This window comes from Eptatretus burgeri, chromosome 14 (assembly GCF_056783735.1).
Source record: "Eptatretus burgeri isolate ZD-2024b chromosome 14, Ebu_testis_v1, whole genome shotgun sequence".
Lineage (NCBI taxonomy): Eukaryota > Metazoa > Chordata > Myxini > Myxiniformes > Myxinidae > Eptatretus > Eptatretus burgeri.
In genome coordinates this window covers 41,710,901-41,734,878 of record NC_140974.1, presented here as the reverse complement: position 1 = coordinate 41,734,878, position 23,978 = coordinate 41,710,901, and the positions used below count along the sequence as shown (strand labels likewise).

The window sequence follows — 23,978 nt, the reverse complement described above, 5'->3', positions numbered from 1 at the left end:
ACAAAATAAGCTGAACATTTACAGAAATATACAAGCAGAGACATAATAATAATTAGAAAGGCACTTGGTAGAGCACATACAGTACCTCCGCCAACGTAATGCCTGATCCAGGAAAACATATCAGCACCAATACATTTTTGAAATATCGTGCTATATATAATTTTGGGCTGATCTCTCACTTTAAAAATTAAATAATTCTCATATCCAGATCCAGATCCGGATCTTCACCAAGATCGAACCAATTCGTCCTTGCCACACACCCAACCTGTCCACCAAGTTTCATTCTAATCCGTCTGCAACTTTTGGAGATATCGTGCTATATATCGGTTTCGCCCTATCTCTCAATGGTGAAAAATCACTTAAACTCTAGTTGTCGGATCCGGATCCGGATCGTAACAAAAATCTAATCAGTTCGTCCTTGTCACACACCCAACCTGTCCATAAAATTTCATCCGGATCAGTCCACAACTTTTTGAGATATCTTGTACACAGACAAACAAACAGAGAGGGGTGAATATACTACCTCCTTTACCTTCCGTGGTGGAGGTAATAATAATAATAATAATCAGTATATATATGTGCATACAATGAGAAGTACTTTGACAGTGTGTGCTTAAACATTACAATGAATAAGAAATATATTCTGATAGACAGCGTTGTATCGAGATCGATTAATTGTGAATAGAGAGCCCTAAACAACATTTTGATGTTGAAATGAAATGAGAAATTGAAATGAATGCCATGGTTTAAAATATCCATAACCGCTCTTTAGATGCTCACAAAACTTTAGACACAGATTAATTGAGGGTGCGGATTGCAGTTTGGTAAAAGCTGTCGGGCGAGCGATTACAGTTGGTCTTGATGGAACGATAGCATTCACCCGAACGGAGAAGTTCAAAATTGTCGTGTGCTGGGTGGAACTCATCTCGAATGATAACTTTCACTCTTTTCGCCAGTCGGCCGGAGTACAGGCTCTCGATGGAAGGCGGATCACACTCATTAAATTTTACAAGCAGTCTTTACTGTCCTGTTGAGTTGGGATCGGTCGTCCCAAATCGAGCTGTCATACCAGACAGAGAAAGACAGTGTCAGGACACTCTATCATTGCCCGATAGAACTTGATCAACACAGGACGGCCGACACCGAAACGTTTCAACCTTCGAAGAAAGAACAACCTGCTGAGCCTTTTTAACACATTGAATGGTGTTTTATCTCCCACTTGAGGTCATTGGAAATATGTATCCCTAGAAATTTAAAAGAAGTGACAATCTCAACTTCAGCATTCGTGAATAACCAAGGGTTGAATGGGAGTTTTGTTTTTCCAGAAGTCAACAACAATTTAATTTGTCTTCATGACGTTGAGTTTGAGACTGTTTAGAGAACACCATTCGACAAGTTTTTCGACTTGATTGCGGTAATCACTTTCATCACCACTGAAAATCAGGCCAGCAACGGTCGTGTCGTCTGCAAATTTCACCACCAGTCAGCCATCAGATGATGTGACACAACCGTGAACGAACAATGAATGCATAACACCGTGGATAAAACACAGCTCCGAGGTGCTCCAAGGTGATCGTATGAGAAATTTTCAAACCAATTTTGACCACATGTTGTCTGTCTCAAAGAAAATCCAAAATCCAGTTACAAATCGAACCTTCAAGCCTAAGTACATCAACTTTAAAATGAGGTGGAGCAACCAGGTTAAGTTTCCCCCCTTTCTGTCACATGGTTGCACAACCACACTGTTACATTACACCTCTTTGATCCATATATGACTTTATCCAACACAGCAAGTAATTTTTAAGCCAAAGGTGATCAGAACTGTAACTTCGATAAGCTTTTCAGCGAAATATAAATCTGATTGTTCATTACATGGAGGTTACAGAACTTCGCCCTCACCACACGGTACTTTTACCTGACCATACTGTCCTTGTAATTGGCCTTCAGCCAAACCACCTGTTGGCTCTTACAAGAAAGCAGCGCATGTACAGGGTGGCCACAAAGTGGGGGATCAATTCCATACCATTCATTTATATTTGTCTGTATGATCTCCACCGTTATCCAAACACACTTGAAAGCATCGACATGTCCTCTGAGACATCTTCCGCAGCGAGTCAGCTTGTCATGTGTGATATCTGCCATTGCAGCTGTAACATCAGCGTTCACATCGTCCACTGTTTTGTACCATCTTGCAGATACTTTATGTTTAACAATCCCCCATAAAGAGTCCTCGCATGCGAGACGTGACATCTGGACTTCGAGGCACCCACTCCATCGTTCAACCTCCGCCTATCCACCGACCTGAGAAGTTGTCGTCCAGATAATTTCGGATTGAACGTGAATAGTGTGCTGAAGCACCATTCTGTTGCAGAACCACTGTGGGAGAAATTCTCAGTCGAACACGTTGATCCTCCACTTTGTACCCCCCCTCCACCACCCCGTACATTGATTACTGACCACACTGGGACAGACGATGTGTACTGCTGAAGCAATCAATAATTGATCGTAATCATGTTTTTCTTTCTTCGATATTTTAATAGTCTAACTCAAAAAATCTGTCATCAAAATATGTCATGATGACAATCATGATTGTGGATTGTGGCATTGTGAATCATGTTGCATTGTGGTGTCATTCTTATCTTGTCATTTCTTCCTTCCTCGTTTGGCTGTTTTTTGGAATTCCAACCCAACATGTTTTTTCATTTTTTAAATGTTTTTTTTTCTAACTTGTATCTGTTGTTTGTTTAATTTTGTTTTGGTTTTTTGTGGAGGGGGGGAGGAGTTGGGGGGGGGCAGGGGAGAATTATGGATGGTTGTGTAAATGAGGCCTCATCCAGAATATTGTGTTCAGAAGATCCAGGTCAGAGTGTGGAGGAAGTAAAAAGACAACTCGGAAAGCTAAGAGAAGATAAAGCTCCTGGGACAGATAATAATACGCACCTGAGAGTTAAGCTTGTAGGTGAGGTGGATAGCAGAAGGGGTGGTGATCAGATTCAGGAAAGTGTTGACACTTGCATAGATTGGGAAAAAGATTTGTGGATGTAATTTAACCTAAGCAAGTGTAAGGTGTTGGGGATGGGAAAGAACAATGAAAATAGGGATTACAGGATAGAAGGGGTAATTTTGGAGCATGTCACGCAGAAGGATCTGGGGGTGGTAATAGATATGGGAGGTAAGCAGGTAGCACAATGCCAGGTAGCTAGAGGTGAAGCAAATAGGGTTTTAGGTTGTATTCGGAGGGCGATCATGTATAAATCAAAAGAGGTGGTGTTCACATTGTACAGGAATTTAGTGAGGGCCACATCTAGAATATTGTGTGCAGTTTTGGTCACCACAACTCAGGAAGGACGTAGATGTCCATGGAGAGGGTTCAGCGCAGGGCTACGAGATTGATTCCGGGCCAAGCTAGATTCAGCTATGAGGAGCGGCTGAAGGAGACAGGGCTTTATACACGAGAAAGAAGATGGTTATGAGGAGATATGATGGAGATGTTTAAGATAATGAAGGGTATCGATAAAATAAGTGAAGATGAATTATTCAGCAGAGTAGACAGTGATAGGACTGGGCTTTCCTGCATGTATTGCAGCATATTTGAATTGAAATGCATGACATAACATAAGTAATCGAGATGAAACTGCAGGTCTACGTGGATGCAACCAAAATGTTGTTGCATCACCATTACATTTTGCGAAGCAGACAGCGGTGAGTCATGTATAAAAAATATCTCGCTGCAAAAGAAGTATTGTGTTAAACCATATATGCATGTACACACATACACATGATTTCAGAGCAAGTGTGTGTGTGTGTGTGTGTGTGTGTGTGTGTGTGTGTGTGTGTGTGTGTGTGTGTGTGTGTGTGTGTGTGTGTGTGTGTGTTTGATTGGTATCTCCACATGCAGGTTTCAGAAGGTTACATGGAGCCCTCCCAGGTATCAAAGTATCCACCCTTGTGTGTGCGTGTACATGTACATATATATATATATATATATATATATATATATATATATATATATATATATATATATATATATATATATATATATATATATATATATATATATATACTAGATGACCCGTGAATCCGTTGGGTTCCCGTTGACAGCGGTTGATAAAAACAATCATTTCAACAACAAAAAAAAGATAGCTCCAGCGAACTACACCACTTAGGTTGTTTGCATTGATCAAATACTCCCGAAGAGTACTTGACTGAATCGGGAATTGATTTTTATCCCCCCCCCCCCTCCCCTGGAGGGAGGGAGCGGGATATTGTAATCGTCCGGTTTGTTACTTGGCGAAATCTTCAATTTTGTCAAGTATGTTGGTCTGTTCCATTTGTTTGTTTGTTTGTTTGTCCAGTCATCTACAGCCCAAACGGCTGGACCAGTCGTTCTTAAATTTTTACACCCGATAGGCAATCCACCTGAGAGGGTCCGCGTCCAAACCAGTCTTAATCGGACTAAACGTCACGACGTGACGTCACACAACGTGAAAACACATTTTTGGACATACAGTAACTCAGTGACCGGAAGTCGTAGCGACTTCTTGTTGACACCAAAACAAACTTCAATGGAATATCTAAATGTTTTAAAATGCATGTTAGTACAAATTATGCACAGTTTTCGCAAGCGTATGACGTCATAGTTTTTAGCTATTGGCATGATTTAAAACAAATTCTATGCGTTCTACAGGTCACAATTCTTCACCGATTTGGATGAAATTTTAACAGCTGATAGAAATCCACAGTGCAAAAAGATTTGTGACTTTTGGTGATGTTCAATATCAGGATCTGGATTCTGTATCACTTTATATTATCACCCATTATAAACCAATGGGGAATTTTGTCAATTACACATGGCTATTTCTCAAACAGTTTTGCACTTATTATATTGAAACTTATACTGTCTATTTATGCATGTAATATTAACATGTGTACAAAGTTTGATCGAAATTGACCCAAGGTCAAGGTCAGGGTCACCCAAAACATGAAAAACATACATATAAAATACATATTTTTGTTTTACAACATATTTCAAACCTGATAACGGGATCGTAAAGCTGGTTGAAAAGCAATGTTCCTAGGTATTTTCAAATATTTTCAGAATGAAGGCAACAAGCACCGATGATAAGTTGTTGAATGTCACATGGTGGCTTTAAATGAGTTGTGAAAATTTTCAATCTGCTGCCGTTACCATGACGACGTGCGCCTGATAATTGTTATTTGTGACGTCATGTCATTTTATTAATGTACGAACAAATAAACACCACACATTCCATGACATTACAGCTTGGACCACCACACGGAAAGGTCAACTAATTCGCCAAGTGTCGTGCTAAGCACGATTTTTCATTTGTCTGTTTGTTACTTACGAAATCTAAAGATTTCGTAAGTATATTGATGACTTCCGTTTCTGTTTGTTTGTTTGTAGGCACGATAACTCGAGAATGGAAGGAGCTACCAATGTCAAATTACACCACGTGATTCAGGAGGGTGATGGCAAATGCTGATTAGATTTTGGTCAAAATCGGTCAAACGTTAAGGTCACAGTGAGGTCAAACATCCAAAACATTCGATGTTTAATGGTTTGGTACAGAATCATCGTAGAAACTTCTGGTTTGCGTCGCTACCTTCTCTAGAGACAGCTTTTATTAGACAAGGTCAGAGGTCAAGTTGAGGATTTCGGAAGTACCAGTCTAGGACTGCTTGTTTGTGTGTAGGCACAATAACTCGAGAACGGAAGAAGCTACCAATGTCAAATTACACCACGTGATTCAGGAGGGTGATGGCTCGTGCTGATTAGATTTTGGTGAAAAGCGGTCAAAGGTCAAGGTCACAGTGAGGTCAAATATTCGATTTTTGATGGTTTGGTACAGATAACTCGAGAACGGAAGAAGCTACCAATGTTAAATTACACCACGTGATTCAGGAGGGTGATGGCTAGTGCTGATTAGATTTTGGTCAAAATCGGTCAAAGGTCAAGGTCACAGTGAGGTCAAAAATTCAATTTTTGATGGTTTGGTACAGAATCATGGTAGAAACTTCTGGTTTGCGCCGCTACCTTCTCCAGAGACAGCTTTTATTAGACAAAGTCAGAGGTCAAGTTTACGATTTCGTAAGTACCAGTCTATGACTGCTTGTTTATCAGTCTGTCTGTTAGCAACTTTATGGCAAAACGGCTTAAGCAAACACTATCAAATTTAATCCACAGGTGGGCAATGAACCTTGGACGACCCCATTAACTTTTGGGTCCAATTGGATCAAAGGTCAAGGTCACGAAAAGATCAAAATCGTTTTTCGCTCATAACTTCGTCAAAATGATCGGATTTACTTCAAACTAAGCTTATAGTGAACCTTATTGTATCTGTCACTTATAATCCTACCCATTCCTATCGTGAAAAATGCATATTTGTGAAGATCGGAATGGTCCGAAGTTTTGGGGGTCATGGCCATTGGTCAAAATTACAAATTTACCATTATAAATCAAAAAAGATTAGGAATATGCGTGTTTACAATGGAAGACATATATCAAGTCCTTTATTGGCTTTCATTTGACACCATGACCTTTGACATTACATGGCCTTGAAAGGTCAAAAATCATTTTACGGTCATAACTTCGTCAAAAATGGTTTAATTGACTTCAAACGAAGAATAAAATATTCCTTATAATCAACATTCAGGTTAAAGATGTATTAAATTTAAATTTGATCCCAAAATAACTTTATGCCTTAAATGGGCGGGAATTTGTTGTGCCTGGCACCACTTGTTGAATTTTGTTTTCGTTGCCCGATTTGAATGAAACTTGATATTGCGCATCAATGTTGGCGACATCAATTTGTGACGAAGCCTGGTGTTGGCGCAGTGGTAAGGGCAGTGGCTTGGGACCCAAGAGGTCCTGAGTTCAAGCCCCGTTGGGACACTGAATTAATATATGTATGTATATATATATATATATATATATGTGTATATATATAATGTGTATATATATATATATATATATATATATATATATATATAAATAAATAAATAAATAAATAAATATATATATATATATAAATAAATATAAACCAAGTCGAAAACACCAGGGGGTTGACTCAGCCTGCCATCCTTCCGAGGTCGGCGAAATGAGCACCAGTTGTACTGGGCCCGGTGTATGCCCCGGTTAGAATAGGTGTACCATATCCCTGTGTGTCGTAAGAGGTGACCAGGGTTGCGTCAGGAAGGGCATCCGGAGTAAAAACCTATGCCAAATCATTATGCGGACAACAAAACGAATTTCCATACCGGATCGGTCGAGGCCCGGGTTACCAACGACCGCCACCGGTACCGGTGGTCAGCAGGGTACCAGTGGAAATTGTGCTACTGCTGGGCGAAGGAGGAGAAGGAGACGGGGAAGGCGAGTCCGGAGGCAGTGGGAGAGGGGGAAGGGTAGAAGTGTGGAGGTGAGAGTTGGAACTCTGAATGTTGGGACGATGACTGGCAAAGGGCGAGAGTTGGCTGATATGATGGAGAGAAGAAAGGTGGACATACTGTGTGTACAAGAGACCAAGTGGATGGGGAGTAAGGCGAGGAGCATTGGAGGTGGTTTCAAACTGTTCTACCATGGAGTGGATGGGAGGAGAAATGGTGTCGGGATAATCCTGAAGGAAGATCATGTCAAGAGGGTATTGGAGGTGAGGAGGGTGTCTGACCGAGTGATGAGTGTGAAGTTTGAAATTGAAGGGGTGATGATGAATGTCATCAGTGCATATGCCCCACATATGGGGTGTGAGATGGAATATAAAGAAGATTTCTGGAGTGAGGTAGATGAAGTGGTGGAGAGTGTATCCAAGGATGAAAGAGTGGTGATTGGAGCAGATTTCAATGGACATGTTGGGGAAGGGAATAAAGAGGATGAGGAGGTGATGGGGAGGTACGGTCTCAACAAGAGAAATGTGGAAGGGCAAATGGTGGTAGAGTTTGCAAAAAGAATGGAAATGGCAGTGGTAAACATGTATTTCAAGAAGAAGGAGGAACACAGGGTGACATACAAGAGTGGAGGAAAGTGCACACAGGTGGATTACATCTTAAATAGGAGATGCAACCTGAAAGAGATTAGTGACTGTAAGGTTGTGGCAGGGGAGAGTGCAGCTCGACAGCATCGATTGGTGGTCTGTAGGATGACTTTAGAGGTGAGGTTGAGGAAGAGAGTGAGGGCTGAACCAAGGACCAGATGGTGGAAGCTGAAGGAGGAAGACTGTTGCGTGAAATTTAGGGAGGAGGTGAGACAGGCGTTGGATGGTGATAAAGATGGGTGGGATGATTGGGCAACGACAGCAGAAGTTGTGAGGGAGATAGCTAGGAAGGTACTTGGTGTGACATCTGGACAGAGGAAGGAAGATAAGGAGACTTGGTGGTGGAATGAGGAAGTACAGGAAAGTATAAGGAAGAAGGGGTTGGCGAAAAAGAAGTGGGATAGTCAGAGAGATGAAGAAAGTCGGCAGGAGTACAAGGAGTGGCATCGAAAAGCAAAAAGAGAGGTGGCAAAGGCCAAGGAAAAGGCATATGACGAGCTGTATGAGAAGGTGGATACAAAAGAAGGGGAAAAGGATTTATACCGATTGGCAAGACAGAGGGACCGAGCTGGGAAGGATGTGCTGCAGGTTAGGGTGATAAAGGACGCAAACGGGAATGTGCTGACGAGCGAGGAGAGTGTGTTGAGAAGGTGGATGGAGTACTTTGAGGAGCTGATGAATGAAGAAAATGAGAGAGAGCGAAGGTTGGAAGAGGTGGAGATAGTGAATCTGGAAGTGGGGTGGATCAGTAAGGATGAAGTGAGGACTGCTATGAAGAAGATGAAAAGTGGAAAGGCGGTTGGCCCAGATGGTATACCAGTGGAGGCATGGAAGTGCTTAGGAGAGATGGCAGTGGGGTTGTTAACCAGATTGTTTAATAAAGTCTTGGAAAGTGAGAGGAAGCCGGAGGAGTGGAGATTAAGTGTACTGGTTCCGATTTTCAAGAACAAGGGTGATGTGCAGAGCTGTGGAAATTACAGAGGGATAAAGTTGTTAAGCCACACCATGAAGTTGTGGGAAAGAGTAGTGGAAGCTCGGTTGAGAGGAGAGGTGATGATCTGTGAGCAGCAATATGGGTTTATGCCAGGAAAGAGCACCACTGATGCGATGTTTGCTTTGAGAATGTTGATGGAGAAGTATAGGGAAGGCCGGAAGGAGTTTCATTGTGTGTTTGTGGATTTAGAGAAAGCTTATGATAGGGTGCCAAGAGAGGAGTTGTGGTATTGTATGAGGAAGTCGGGAGTGTTGGAGAAGTATGTGAGGATCGTGCAGGATATGTATGAGGACAGTGTGACAGCGGTGAGGTGTGCGGTAGGAATGACGGACCGGTTTAAGGTTAAAGTGGGATTGCACCAAGGATCGACTCTGAGCCCTTTCCTGTTTGCAATGGTGATGGACAGGTTGACGGACGAGATCAGACTGGAGTCTCCATGGACCATGATGTTCGCGGATGACATCATGATCTGTAGGGAGAGTAGGAGCAGGCTGAATCGAGCCTTGAGAGGTGGAGGTACGCACTGGAGAGAAGGGGAATGTTAGTCAGTAGGAGTAAGACGGAGTACATGTGCGTAAATGAGAGGGAGGGTGGTGGTATGGTGCAGTTGCAAGGAGTTGAGGTGGGGAAGGTGGATTGGTTTAAATACTTGGGATCAACTGTCCAAAGTAACGGAGAGTGTGGGAGAGAAGTGAAAAAGAGAGTGCAGGCAGGATGGAGTGGGTGGAGAAGAGTTGCAGGAGTGATTTGTGACAGAAGGGTAGCTGCAAGAGTGAAGGGGAAAGTATACAAGACGGTAGTGAGACTAGCTATGTTGTATGGTTTGGAGGCGGTGGCACTAACAAAAAGACAGGAAGCAGAGCTGGAGGTGGCAGAGTTAAAGATGCTGCGATTCTCGTTGGGAGTGACAAGGATGGATAGGATAAGAAATGAGTGTATTAGAGGGACAGCGCAGGTAGGACGGTTTGGAAACAAAGTGAGAGAGGCGAGATTGAGATGGTTTGGACATGTGCACAGGAGGGAAACGGAGTATATCGGGAGAAGGATGTTGAAGATGGAGCCGCCAGGCAGGAGGAGAAGAGGAAGGCCAAAGAAGAGGTTCATGGATGCGGTGAGGGCGGACATGCGGGTGGTTGGAGTGTCAATGGAAGATGTGGAGGATAGAGCGAAATGGAGACAGTTGGTCCGCTGTGGCGACCCCTAACGGAAGCAAGCCGAAAGAGGAAGAAGATATACATATATACATATATACATACATATATACATATATACATACATATATACATATATACATACACATATATATATATATATATATATATATATATATATATATATATATATATATATATATATCCCTGTGTTGTAAGAGGCGACCAGGGTTGCGTCAGGAAGGGCATCCGGCGTAAAACATGTGCCAAATCACAATGCGGATCATATGGATGATCCGCTGTGGCGACCCCTAACGGGAGCAGCCGAAAGAAAAAGAAGAAGATATATATATATATATATATATATATATATATATATATATATATATATATATATACATATATATATATACATATACATATACATATATATATATATACATATATATATATATATATCTATGTATATATATATATATATATATATATATATATATATATATATATATATACATATACAAATATAATATGTACATTGAGCTCTGGAAAAAAAATAAGAGACCACTCCAAAAACAAGCTCAAATGAGCTGAGATCCTCGTCCTCTTAATGATGTCATAAAAAGGAATATGATGTCATTGTGATGTATCAGGTTTGCGATAAATCATCTGTGCTAATGTCCGGCTTGATACCTGCAAACAAAATTCAAACAGCTTGCCTAGTTTCGGAGATAATCTTTTCGGCGATTTCCATTAGCGGCGATATTATGATGTCACCTTTTTTATAGGAAGAATTTCCAAAATCGTAGATGGTTACTGCCTGCGCGTGGGCTTTCTGCATATACATGGCAAGTTTCACGAAGATCCGATGAAAACTCTGGGTTGTGAAACAAAAAATGTCAAAAAATAGGAATGACGTCATATAAATTGATATGACGTCATAGGAATGTATCATTTGTGCGGTAATTCATCTCTGCTATCCCCTGTTCAATTCCCGCAAACAGAATTCAAAAAGCTTGCCTAGTTTCGCAGATAATCTTTTAGGCGATTTCCATTAGTGGAGATATTTTGACGTCATAACTTTTTTTCTCGGAGAAATTTTCAAAATCGGAGATGGTTACTGTCTGCGCAGGGTATTTTTACATATATATGCCAAGTTACAGGAAGTTTCGATGAAAAACGGCTCCAAGGGGCAGGACTGAAGTCGTGCAAAGCTAGACAAAAGCCCTTCATCAATGAGAAGCAAAGAAGAGCCAGGCTGAGGTTTGCAAAAGACCATGAGGATTGGACCATAGAAGACTGGAGTAAGGTCATCTTCTCTGATGAGTCCAATTTTCAGCTTTGCCCGACACCTGGTCGTCTAATGGTTCGAGCGTTAGACGGAGACCTGGAGAGGCCGACAAGCCACAGTGTCTCGCACCCACTGTGAAATTTGGTGGAGGATCGGTGATGATCTGGGGGTGCTTCACCAAGGCTGGAATCGGGCAGATTTGTCTTTGTGAAGGACTCATGAATCAAGCCACGTACAAGGTTGTCCTGGAAGAACACTTGCTTCCTTCTGCTCTGGCAATGTTCCCCAACTCTGAGGATTGGTTATTCCAGCAGGGCAATGCTCCATGCCACACAGCCAGGTCAATAAAGGTGTGGATGGAGGACCATCAGATCAAGACCGTGTCATGGCCAGCCCAATCTCCAGACCTGAACCCCATGGAAAACCTCTGGAATGTGATCAAGAGGAAGATGGATGGTCACAAGCCATCAAACAAAGCTGAGCTGCTTGAATTGTTTGCGCCAGGAGTGGCATAAAGTCACCCAACAGCAATGTGAAAGACTGGTGGAGAGCATGCCAAGACGCATGAAAGCTGTGATTGAAAATCAGGGTTAGTCCACAAAATATTGATTTCTGAACTCTTCCTAAGTTAAAACATTAGTATTGTGTTGTTTAAAAATGAATATGAACTTGTTTTGTTTGTATTATTTGAGGTCTGAAAACACTGAATCTTTGTTGTTATTTTGACCAGTTGTCATTTTCTACAAATAAATGCTCCAAATGACAATATTTTTATTCGGAATTTGGGAGAAATGTTGTCAGTAGTTTATAGAATAAAACAAAACCATTCATTTTACTCAAACACAAACCTATAAATAGTAAAACCAGAAAAACTGATAATTTTGCAGTGGTCTCTTAATTTTTTTTCCAGAGCTGTATGTGTACATGAGCAAATGCAATCCGTTTCACTGACGGAAGTATGAGGTGGAGGTAAGGGGGAGAGGGAGAGAGGAGTGGGGAAAGGGGGAGGGAGAGAGGAGTGGGGAAAGGGGGAGGGTGAGTGGAGGGGGGGAGGCTGAGGGGGGGTGGGGGAGTGAGGAAGGAGTGGGTGTGAGGAGGTGTGGAGGAAGGCAGTGTGAGTGGAGGGGAAGGAAAGGCAGCATGAGGGGAGGGGAAGGGAAGGCATCATCAGGGGATGGGAAGGCAGCATGAGGAGAGGGGAAGGCAGCGTGAGTGGAGGGGAAGGCAGTGTGAGGGGAGGGGAAGGAAGGCAGCGTGAGGGGAGGGGAAGGCAGCATAAGGGGAGGGGAAGGCAGCATGGGGGAAGGGGAAGGCAGTGTGAGGGGAGGGGAAGGCAGTGTGAGGGGAGGGGAAGGCAGTGTGAGGGGAGGGGAAGGAAGGCAGCATGAGGGGAGGGGAAGGCAGCATAAGGGGAGGGGAAGGCAGCATGGGGGGAGTGGAAGGCAGTGTGAGTGGAGGGGAAGGAAAGGCAGCATGAGGGGAGGGGAAGGGAAGGCATCATCAGGGGATGGGAAGGCAGCATGAGGAGAGGGGAAGGCAGCGTGAGTGGAGGGGAAGGCAGTGTGAGTGGAGGGAAGGCAGTGTGAGGGGAGGGGAAGGAAGGCAGCATGAGGGGAGGGGAATGCAGCATAAGGGGAGGGAAGGCAGCATGGGGGAAGGGGAAGGCAGTGTGAGGGGAGGGAAGGCAGTGTGAGGGGAGGGAAGGCAGTGTGAGGGGAGGGGAAGGCAGTGTGAGGGGAGGGGAAGGAAGGCAGCATGAGGGGAGGGGAAGGCAGCATAAGGGGAGGGAAGGCAGCATGGGGGGAGGGGAGGCAGCATGGGGGGAGAGGAAGGTAGCATGAGTGGAGGGGAAGGCAGTGTGAGGGGAGGGGAAGGAAGGCAGCATGAGGGGAGGGGGAGGCAGCATAAGGGGAGGGAAGGCAGCATGGGGGAGGGGAAGGCAGTGTGAGTGGAGGGTAAGGAAAGGCAGCATGAGGGGAGGGGAAGGGAAGGCATCATCAGGGGATGGGAAGGCAGCATGAGGAGAGGGGAAGGCAGCATGAGTGGAGGGGAAGGCAGTGTGAGTGGAGGGGAAGGCAGTGTGAGGGGAGGGGAAGGAAGGCAGCATGAGGGGAGGGGAAGGCAGCATAAGGGGAGGGGAAGGCAGCATGGGGGAGGGGAAGGCAGCATGGGGGAGGGAAGGCAGTGTGAGGGGAGGGGAAGGCAGTGTGAGGGGAGGGGCAGTGTGAGTGGAGGGGAAGGCAGAATAAGGGGAGGGGAAGGCAGCATGGGGGGAGGGAAGGCAGCATGGGGGAGGGGAAAGCAGCATGAGTGGAGGGGAAGGCAGTGTGAGGGGAGGGGAAGGCAGCATGAGTGGAGGGGAAGGCAGTGTGAGGGGAGGGGAAGGCAGCATGGGGGGAGGGGAAGGCAGCATGAGTGGAGGGAAGGCAGTGTGAGGGGAGGGGAAGGAAGGCAGCATGAAGGGAGGGGAAGGCAGCATAAGGGGAGGGGAAGGCAGCATGGGGGAGGGGAAGGCAGTGTGAGGGGAGGGGAAGGCAGTGTGAGGGGAGGGGAAGGAAGGCAGCATGAGGGAAGGGGAAGGCAGCATGAGGGGAGGGGAAGGCAGCATGGGGGAGGGGAAGGCAGTGTGAGGGGAGGAGAAGGGAAGGCAGCATGAGGGGAGGGGAAGGCTGCATGAGAGGAGGGGAAGGGAAAGCAGCATGAAGGGAGCGGAAGGGAAGGCAGCATGCGGGGAAGGGAAGCCACATACTAGGGTGAAAGTGCTTTCAATCATCAATTGTGAAAGCAAACTTGTTGCTGTTGCAGACTTTGGTTTCTTTGAATCCGTATTCTCAACCGTCAATTATAATACGTGTGTATATAATATGTACGAGGTTCGTCTAAAAAGTAACGGGACTGACTTCACAAAACTTTTATTCCAAAAAATATATTGAAATCACTGCTTGTCCCCTTCAAAATAGTTTCCCTCCAATCTCACACACTTGTCCATCCTCTTCTTCCATGCTTCGATGCAGCCCCGGAAGGCTTCTTCTGGAATACTCTGGAGCGCAGTCGTCACGGCCCTTTTGATGGCCTCCACATCAGGGAATCGGGTCCCCTTGATCACTCCCTTGAGCTTGGGGAGTAGGAAAAAAATCACAAGGCGCCAAGTCAGGTGAACACGGGGGTTTCTCCAGAATTGGCACGTTCTTTTCTGCCAGAAACTGTCGGATGCTCAGGGCACTGTGAGCAGGGGCGTTGTCATGGTGGAGCACCCAGGTATTGTTCTCCCACAGATCCCTCCTCTTGTCCCAGACTGATCTCATGAGGTGCCGGAGGATCTCCTTGGACACGTATTGATGTTTGACCCTGTGGTAGAAAGTCGAAGTGGACAATGCCCTTGATGTCAACAAACGCGATGAGCATCACCTTGACCTTCGACTTTGACATCCTTGCTTTCTTTGGTCTTGGTGATGCCGGACTTTTCCACTGACGACTCTGCCGTTTGGTCTTGGGATCGTATTTGAATATCCACGATTCATTGCCAGTAATGACTCTCCCGAGCAGGTCTGGATCGTCCTTGAGGCGCTCAATAATGTCTTGACAGACAGTGACTCTTTGCTGTTTCTGGTCCTCGGATAACAGCTTGGGGACCATCTTTGCGCACACCTTGCGCATTTCGAGATTTTCAATGATGATGCTCCAGACAGTGTCCTTGTTGATGGAAAGTGCCTCAGCAATCATCCACACCGTGAGTCGACGATCTGCTTCACATGCTGGAAGTTTTCTGCCATTCTGCTCGTTGAAGGTCTCCCAGACCGTGGATCGTCTTCAACCTCCTCCCGTCCCTCTTTGAACCTCTTGTGCCATTCAAATGCATGTGTATGTGTCATCGTTTCTTCCCCGTAGACTTGCTGCAGCATTGCGAATGATTCGGAAGGCATTTTGCCAAGCTTGGCAAGAAACTTCAGATTGGCTCTATGCTCACGACTCATAGTGCGACGACTCAGACGAGACAACGTGTAAAGCAGGAGCTGTAAAAAAAAAAAATCACACAATGAGCGCAATCAACCATCACCAATCACATATATTGCTGGAATGTTGCGAAAGACTGTGATGCAACCCGTTCATTCAAGTTGTGTAAGTGGAACACACAGCAGACTCAGTCCCAATACTTTTTAGATAGACCTCATATAATATGTCACGTATGATATTTGTATAATCACTATTCATGTGCATATACAATCACAATCGTGCATTTGTACTGGATGTATAAATCACGACCCATGGGTACATACGTGTGTATGTGCCACCGGCACCGGTCGTCATCTCCACTCGCGAGTCTCTAAGATTGAACAGAACCTTCCCTGGTCCTGAAGCGTCCATCTTCACCCAGCAAAGAACCATAACTCATGGAAAAAGAGCGTCTCCTTTTCCGTACTCCGTTTGCCCCTCCATTCCCTAAGTGGCAACGATGGAGATCCGAAAAATGATGACCTTCGGGGTATGCAGATCCCACCTGGGGACACCCCTGCTCACCTGGACGTGTGTGTGTGTGTGTGTGTGTGTGTGTGTGTGTGTGTGTGTGTGTGTGTGTGTGTGTGTGTGTGTGTGTGTGTGTGTGTGTGTGTGTGTGTGTGTGTGTGTGTGTGTGTGTGTGTGTGTGTGTGTGTGTGTGTAGCCTTTTATTTGGTTTATATTTAATTCCATACCCCTGGACCAATCTCCACCAAATTTTGCATACGTGCTGGGGGTACCCAGGGTCAGGTCATGGGCACAACCCCATTCCCTTTGAGGGTGTGGCTCCCTCTGTAAGTGGGTCACCATAGTGGGAGGGACTGGGTCTTTCCAGCTATATTAAAATAAGGGAATTGTCTGCGTACATGAATATGTCATCATTATGGAATCAAAAGCGGCTGGGCCAATCATGGGAGATTATACTTGCAATTTTCACCTAAATACATGTGGAATAGTGCAAATGGTTGAAGCGCACAGATCCATGCTGAACGGAGTGCGTATTGACACCATATTTTGCTCCCAAAGGGGGCTGGCATAACTAGTTAGAATAAAGATAGACAACAGACTGCTCGACAACAAGAGACTGAGAAGAAAGCAATCTCAAACAAGGAAATGCGACCATTTGGCCCAACATTGCCATGGTGCACTACTTCGTTAATATTTTTACTGCTGCTTTAAACATAAATCTTCTTTACGTTTTACTCAAGTCCAAATAACCCATTCTTGATCGAGTGTCAATTTGAAATAATATGAGCTCCTCACAAGGAACTTCAAGGAATGAGGAGGGCATCAGGCTCATCAGGGCCTATTATTACCAACATACTATTGTTTGTCCAGACTGTAACCTTTTTAAAAGCTGAGCATCAAGCAAGGAAGCAGCAAATAACATTTTTAAAGTCTTTGGTATGACTCGGCCAGTATTCACCAGTATTCGAACCACTGACCTCGCCGACTCAGAGCAAACATTCTAACCACACCACCAAGTCTGGCTGGAGGATAAACCAATGTCAAGCTTGTGAGATACTTGTACAATAGCTGTGTAAGATGAACAGTTGAAGACCATAAAGATAATCCAAGCAAATAACTATGGAGATGTTGAACAAACTCGTGTATGCCCGGAGATGCGTGCCCGTAAGTGCGTGGCTGTACGTGCGTGTCCATATGTGCAAACCAAAAAAAAACTTTCAAACCGCGTGCCAGAAACAACCACACAGGCCGTTCCTTCGCTCTTGCGTGCCCGTACGTGCGTGGCCGTACGTGCAAACCAAAAAAAAAAAAAAACTTTCAAACTGCGTGCCAGAAACAACCACACAGGCCGTTCCTTCGCTCTCGCGTGCCCGTACGTGCGTGGCCGTACGTGCAAACCAAAAAAAAAAACTTTCAAACCGTGTGCCAGAAACAACTACACAGGCCGTTCCTTCGCTCTTGCGTGCCCGTACGTGCGTGACCGTACGTGCAAACCAAAAAAAAAAAAAACTTTCAAACTGCGTGCCAGAAACAACCACACAGGCCGTTCCTTCGCTCTCGCGTGCCCGTACGTGCGTGGCCGTACGTGCAAACCAAAAGAAAAAAAAACTTTCAAACCGCGTGCCAGAAACAACTACACAGGCCGTTCCTTCGCTCTTGCGTGCCCGTACGTGCGTGGCCGTACGTGCAAACCAAAAAAAAAAAAAACTTTCAAACTGCGTGCCAGAAACAAACACACAGGCCGTTCCTTCGCTCTTGCGTGCCCGTACGTGCGTGGCCGTACGTGCAAACCAAAAAAAAAAAAAAACTTTCAAACTGCGTGCCAGAAACAACTACACAGGCCGTTCCTTCGCTCTCACGTGCCCGTACGTGCGTGGCCGTACGTGCAAACCAAAAAAAAAAAACTTTCAAACTGCGTGCCAGAAACAAACACACAGGCCGTTCCTTCGCTCTTGCGTGCCCGTACGTGCGTGGCCGTACGTGCAAACCAAAAAAAAAAAAAAACTTTCAAACCACGTGCCAGAAACAACCACACAGGCCGTTCCTTCGCTCTTGCGTGCCCGTACGTGCGTGGCCGTACGTGCAAACCAAAATAAAAATAAAAACTTTCAAACTGCGTGCCAGAAACAAACACACAGGCCGTTCCTTCGCTCTCACGTGCCCGTACTTGCGTGGACGTACGTGCGTGACCGTAAGTGCGTGCCCGAACGTGCGTGGCCGTACATACAAAAAAAAGAAAAAAAACTTTCAAACCGCGTGCCAGAAACAACCACACAGGCCGTTCCTTCGCTCTTACGTGCCCGTCCGTGCGTGGCCGTACATGCAAAAAAAAAAAAATTCAAACAAACACACAGGCCGTTCCTTCGCTCTCTAAACGACGACTGTATTGGGGCATTGTGTTTATCCATAAATGCGCATAAGAAATCGAGTAATTATTACAATACAGTAAGTCATCACTATCCAGAAGTAGTACGTGTCCGTACGGAATGTTCACATGCATTCCACGAATTATCGCTTCATTGAAGTAACAACTGCTGTGATACTTACACACACAGAGTTAATTAAAATCCAAATTAAAATCAAGTTTACCTCCCTGTCTTTGCTTGCCATGACATTCGCTGCCATTGACCATTGCCACTCCTATGCCATGGTGAGGCGACAGGGTAGGATTTGTAGGAGACCTGAAAGTACAGTGTCATAAGGTATTCCATGTTTGAATTGTTTTAGTTAAAAAAAAAATAGTTTGCAAAGCATACCACCATATTGAGATGTATTTCGTTGGCAAGCATGTCGAGTAGAGCTGAATTCCTTAACACTTCCAAAGGCCACACCGTTTTGACACTTGGAAACAAAAAAAAAGTGGTGCACTTTTTTGATAAATTATTTTCAGAACAATTTTTCTTCAATAAATAAATAATAATAAAAATTGTCTCCATGTACACACCTTTATCTCATTAGCACCTCTTCATAAACAACATTGCTGAGGAAATGGCACTTCTTTGTTTCCTCATCCAGGGCAAGAATGCGGAGGCTGTTGATCTGCCAACGTTTTGATAAATTATTAGTTTTAATGCCAATTATTCAATTAGTGCCAACGTATTTTGCCTTTTCGCAAAGAAAAACACAAAAAGAAGAAAAGAGAAAAAACCCGTAATGGCGAACGCGGCTGGGGTTCTCTTCCCCATCGGCCACGCCTACGCAGCAACGTGTCCTGTTATTGGTTGGTAAATAAATGGCCATAACTTGGGAATCACTTGTCTGATTAATATCAAACCTTGAAAATGCACATCCTCAGGTCCCCAGCAATATAGCCTGGCAAGTTCCAATTAGATCGGAGCAATGGTTGTCGAGAAACAGTGGTCACAGACACACACATGCACACACACATTGCTGGAATTATAGATAGAGACGCAATATTTGAGGTATTAGTAGATTACCCGTCCCATGGACAATTGGCAGAGGTGGTGTTGGTCACGAGATTTTGTTGGCCTTCGTGGTTCGGAGATCTGCAGTCGTGATTTCGTTCCTTTTTCACGCGTCATTTTTCTCCGAATGAGGCGTTGATTCCTGAGTCGCTTTTATGGGGTTGTAATTGAAGATAGTCACATGGAGACACCGAATATGTTGTCATAGCATTTTTTAGAAAATGTAGTACAGTAACAGGCGATAATTGAGAGAGTATGTGTACACTGAGCTAGAAAGTATAGCGATCCAGTCATGGATACCAAATACAATATCGTTGAGTTTCGTGGACCGTTGACGCTTCGTCTTGGAGGAGATAAACACTTAGCTACATTATAATAATATAGATGTAAAACGATGTATTTAAACTTGATACTTAATTTTTTTCTGCAGGAGTGGTCTTTGTGTCTGTGCCTGTGTCTGTCTGTCTGTCTGTCTGTCTGTCTCTCTCTCTCTCTCTCTCTCTCACAGTCTCAGTCTCAGTCTCCGTGTCTGTCTGTTTCTCTCTCTCTCTCTCTCTCTCTCTCTCTCTCTCTCTCTCTCTCTCTCTCTCTCTCTCTCTCTCTCTCTCTCTCTCTCTCTCTCTCTCTCTGAACCACACAACACACTTTTTAAGGTAAAACTGTATTCGAAAGAATTTGGATATCACTTATCTCATATTACTTATCTGCTATCACTAAGCCTGGTGTTGGCTCAACGGTTACAGTGGCTGGGTTAAGGTCTTAGGGTCTTGAGTTTGAGCCCCTTTTTATCGTTGAATTAACACCAGGTGGGGTTGACAGCCTGTCATCTTTCTGAGGTCGGCAAAGTGAGTACCAGTGTACTGGTGATAGAGAGCACTGCATCAGTGCCACAGCATTGGCCCAAGAAAGATGATGCAACAAGCAGCCACAGGTTGCACATGATAGCTTGCTATATGATATGGCTGGGAGGATAGCTTCGAGGTACGTGTAGTGACGTTTGAGCTGTCTTGCCTTGGTTTGAATCTCAATCCAACTATGCACACACAATACCACTCTGGTTTTTTAACATACAGGCCGATGCATCAATGTGTGCACCATTCATGATGATGATGTGGGTATTATGCTGGAGAACCCAAATGGCAAAAATTTGGGCATTGGTGGATATTAAAGATTCCATGACGTCTTCAGTGAAGAGTAGGCGAGTTATTACCGGCACTCTGGTCAAATTCCTGCCAGTCAAATGTTCGTGAGAGACTTGGGCTAGACACGTCACTCACCCCCAGTAGACCACACATGGAGGTTGGAGGAATTGGTGCCATTGAAGACACACACACATACACAATGACAATTTAAAAAAAAAGATCAACTGGCATTAAAGCTCAATTGCCATATATAAGCATCACATTGTAATGATCCTACAGTACATGAATTGTGCTCGTTCATGAAAACATCACGTGAAGCATCTGAGTGCAAAATCAATTCACGGTTAGGACATTTTCTCGATTATATGCGTCACTCTCTGACAGTAGGTGATGTGTTGTAAGTTATGAGTTGGAAGTGATGGAATGTCTGATAAACTTCGTGGATATATATATATATATATATATATATATATATATATATATATATATATATATATATATATATATATATAATATATATCATAATATTCCCACTGAGGTATGCACCATTAAGGCAAAGATCTCCTCCATGCAGTGCTCTGGAATGTGAAGCCAAGGTCCTGAAGGGTGTGCTTTAACAATGCTATAGAGAAGGCACAGTTCTGGGGTCAATCCCCCACAGACCCTTGCCCATCCCCCTCTTGGCCACCCGCTCGTTGCGATTAGCACCTCACAAATACGCAACTCCGAAAAGCCACAATCACCCCATCTGCTCCGGGCCATGGAAGAACACTATTTCCATTTGAAAGGGTCCGGGGGCGACCCCCAGCACCCAAGGGCCGTAGCCTCGCTATCCTTCTGCCCTGGCACCCTTAGCCTGGCCTTGGTTACAGCAATAAACGTGGGAAAGGGCAACTCATCATGCCTTCGAGCTTTGTCTCTTCACTGACACCCTTAAGCAATCTCCAGCATGGCGGCTCCGACACTGAGCCTGGTTACCTCACGTTGTCAGCCTGGTTAGAGTTCCTCACCATTGTTGTCGTCAGAATCCACACCCTTTCCTGGGCATCGGTGTTGCCGAAGAAGTCTTGCAGCTCGGAATACACTGGAATGTTTCCCATTGTCTACCCAGCAGAGGAGCAGGAATTTGCAATTTCTTGAAGGTGCCGGTACACGATAGCCTACTTTGGGGAAAGACACTGTGAGATCTTTAATGTCCACCAGTAACAAACACTGGAAGACTAAACCCTGACGCAGTGAGTCAGGTCAGTCTTTTGGGACTGCCACTGGTCACATGTAACCCAATGAGTGCTACCTGCCACATGGTCGGGTTGTCGGCACCTAAACCGACACCCCTCACCGGCTTTGCTCGTATGGAGGATGACTGTGACACCCTGCCAGGACTAAAGACGACACCTGCAAAGAGTGGATGAGCTCCCTTTGGGAGCCAAAGGCCATCCAGTAAGGAGATGGTGTCTCCTAAAAAATACCCATCCGGATTGGACCGGTTTGTGGCAACTCAGGTAGCCGAGAGGGGTAGTGGAACCCTTGATGTGAGGCAGATTAGCTAGTTTTAGCCAACGGATATAACCAAAGGCAACCACAAAACTCCACCTGTGGGGAAGAGGGTGAACACATATACTGTTGCTGAAGTTGTGAAAGGCATGTTCCTCGTCCGATGGATGACAATGCAGTCATCTGGACTGTCGATGCAGTCAGTCAACAATGCAATTCTTTCCCAACCACTTTTGTACCATTTTCATGGTACAAGTGGGCATTGGTGTTTGTTGTCAGCGCTTAGTCGTAAAAAATTAAAAAAAATAATAAACTCTGGCTTAACATCTCACCTGACAGGTGCATCCTCATTGATGCAACACCCTGGTTGCAAACATCAGTGTGACAGTTTGGGATTGAATTTAGATGATGGAGGTCAAAGATGATGAGTACTTTACCTCTCAGCTATTCTGCCAACCCCTCCAACCATTAGGATGATATAGAAATTGGAGGGGAAAACGTTTCTTCAGTCTGTACTAAAAAAAAAAAGGATGGTTTTCTAGATGCCTCTTCCATCGTCGGACCAGAAACTTGTCCATCCACGACCAGGTGGACAAGCATCAATGCTCAGGACTTTCTCGGAATGTTAATGGAGGTTTAGTGGTGTGTAAAACAGCACAGAGAAGTGAAAATTTGATTACAAAGGGGAAGCACAAAGGTGTATTGAACTTCTACTTTTTTATTTCTTCTGGTTTTTTTTTTCCCAACATTAATCCATTTTTTAAAACCGCTTAAATGATAACTAACCATGAACCAAGTTCCAATATAGAGAAGACTGAGCATCCCACAATGATAAGCAAAGCACTTTCGAAGCCCGAGAAAACTTCACACTTTTATTTAATTCAACTTGTAGAGAGAGGCATCAAAATATGATACAATCAAAACTATGAATCCGAATAAAGCCCCTATCCACCATGTTTGATTATATAATCATTCCAGAGACACATTTGATTATACAATCCATGGACTACTACTTATTCTTCTTAATTCGTATGGAGCACAAGACTGCAGGGTAGCATCATTGGCTGATAGCACGGCTGTGCCACTGATGCAATGCCCTCTGCTGGTTAGGGCAGGAATTTTGAATTTGGCCATAGTGCCGGCAATAGCTCACCCACTCTTCGCAAAGGACACCATGAGATCTTTAAAGTCCACCAAAAAATGCTGGCAGACAGGACATCCGTTTTAACGTCCATCTGGGGGACAGCACACATTTTGATGAATTGCCCTGCCTATAAAACACCAAGATGACAGTTTATACTTTATAGCTGAGTCGGGATTCAAACCCAGACTCGATGGCTTGGAGATGAGTGTGCATACCTCTAGAGTCTAGGCCAGCCTGCCAGCCCAGTCTATGGCTGTGAAAAGGACATAACAAAGAAGGTACCAATATTTTATTGCACGACCTACTTAATAAAATTAACAGAAATGTACAAAGTTTGACAAATCGAGGCTGTGAACAGTTTTATGCTGATTCTTGATGAGAATGAAGTCTTCTTGAATAATTTGAAAATATTTATCCTGCACACTGGGAGTCCATCCCTTTCTGGAGCAGTGATCTTGACTTTTGTAAACTCCTGGAAATGGAAGTCCATCCTCCTGTTTGCTTGTGTGCCATCAGAATAGAGACGATCACCAAGAGACACCTGAAAAATAGCCAAGTAATCATACCACCCCCCTCCACCCACCCCCCCCCCCAAAAAAAAATCACTAAAATTCGAATGTTCGTGGTATTTTATGATTGGCACGTCATTTGTAATGCCTGGTGTTGGCCTAATGGTTCGGGTGGTGGGCTGAGGATTCTAGCATGCTTAGTTCAAATCCTGCTCAGCTGTTGAATTAATACCAGGTGGGGTTGACTCTGCTTGTCATCCTTCTGAGGTTGGCAAAATGAGTACCAGCTTGCTGGTGTCCTGTGTTAGAGTGGGGATCT

General features: G+C 44.5%; 1 protein-coding gene across 1 annotated transcript in view; it reads right to left on the bottom strand.

Annotated features, from left to right (window-relative positions):
* Positions 1-22,724: 22,724 nt before the first annotated feature.
* The window catches only part of LOC147013035 (uncharacterized), a 7,192-nt gene continuing 5,938 nt past the window's right edge, over positions 22,725-23,978 (bottom strand). The window contains exon 4 of the mRNA XM_085853467.1: positions 22,725-23,691. Within this exon, the coding sequence (XP_085709593.1) occupies positions 23,562-23,691 (130 nt within the window). The 3' untranslated portion in view covers positions 22,725-23,561. The remainder of the gene's footprint in view (positions 23,692-23,978) is intronic.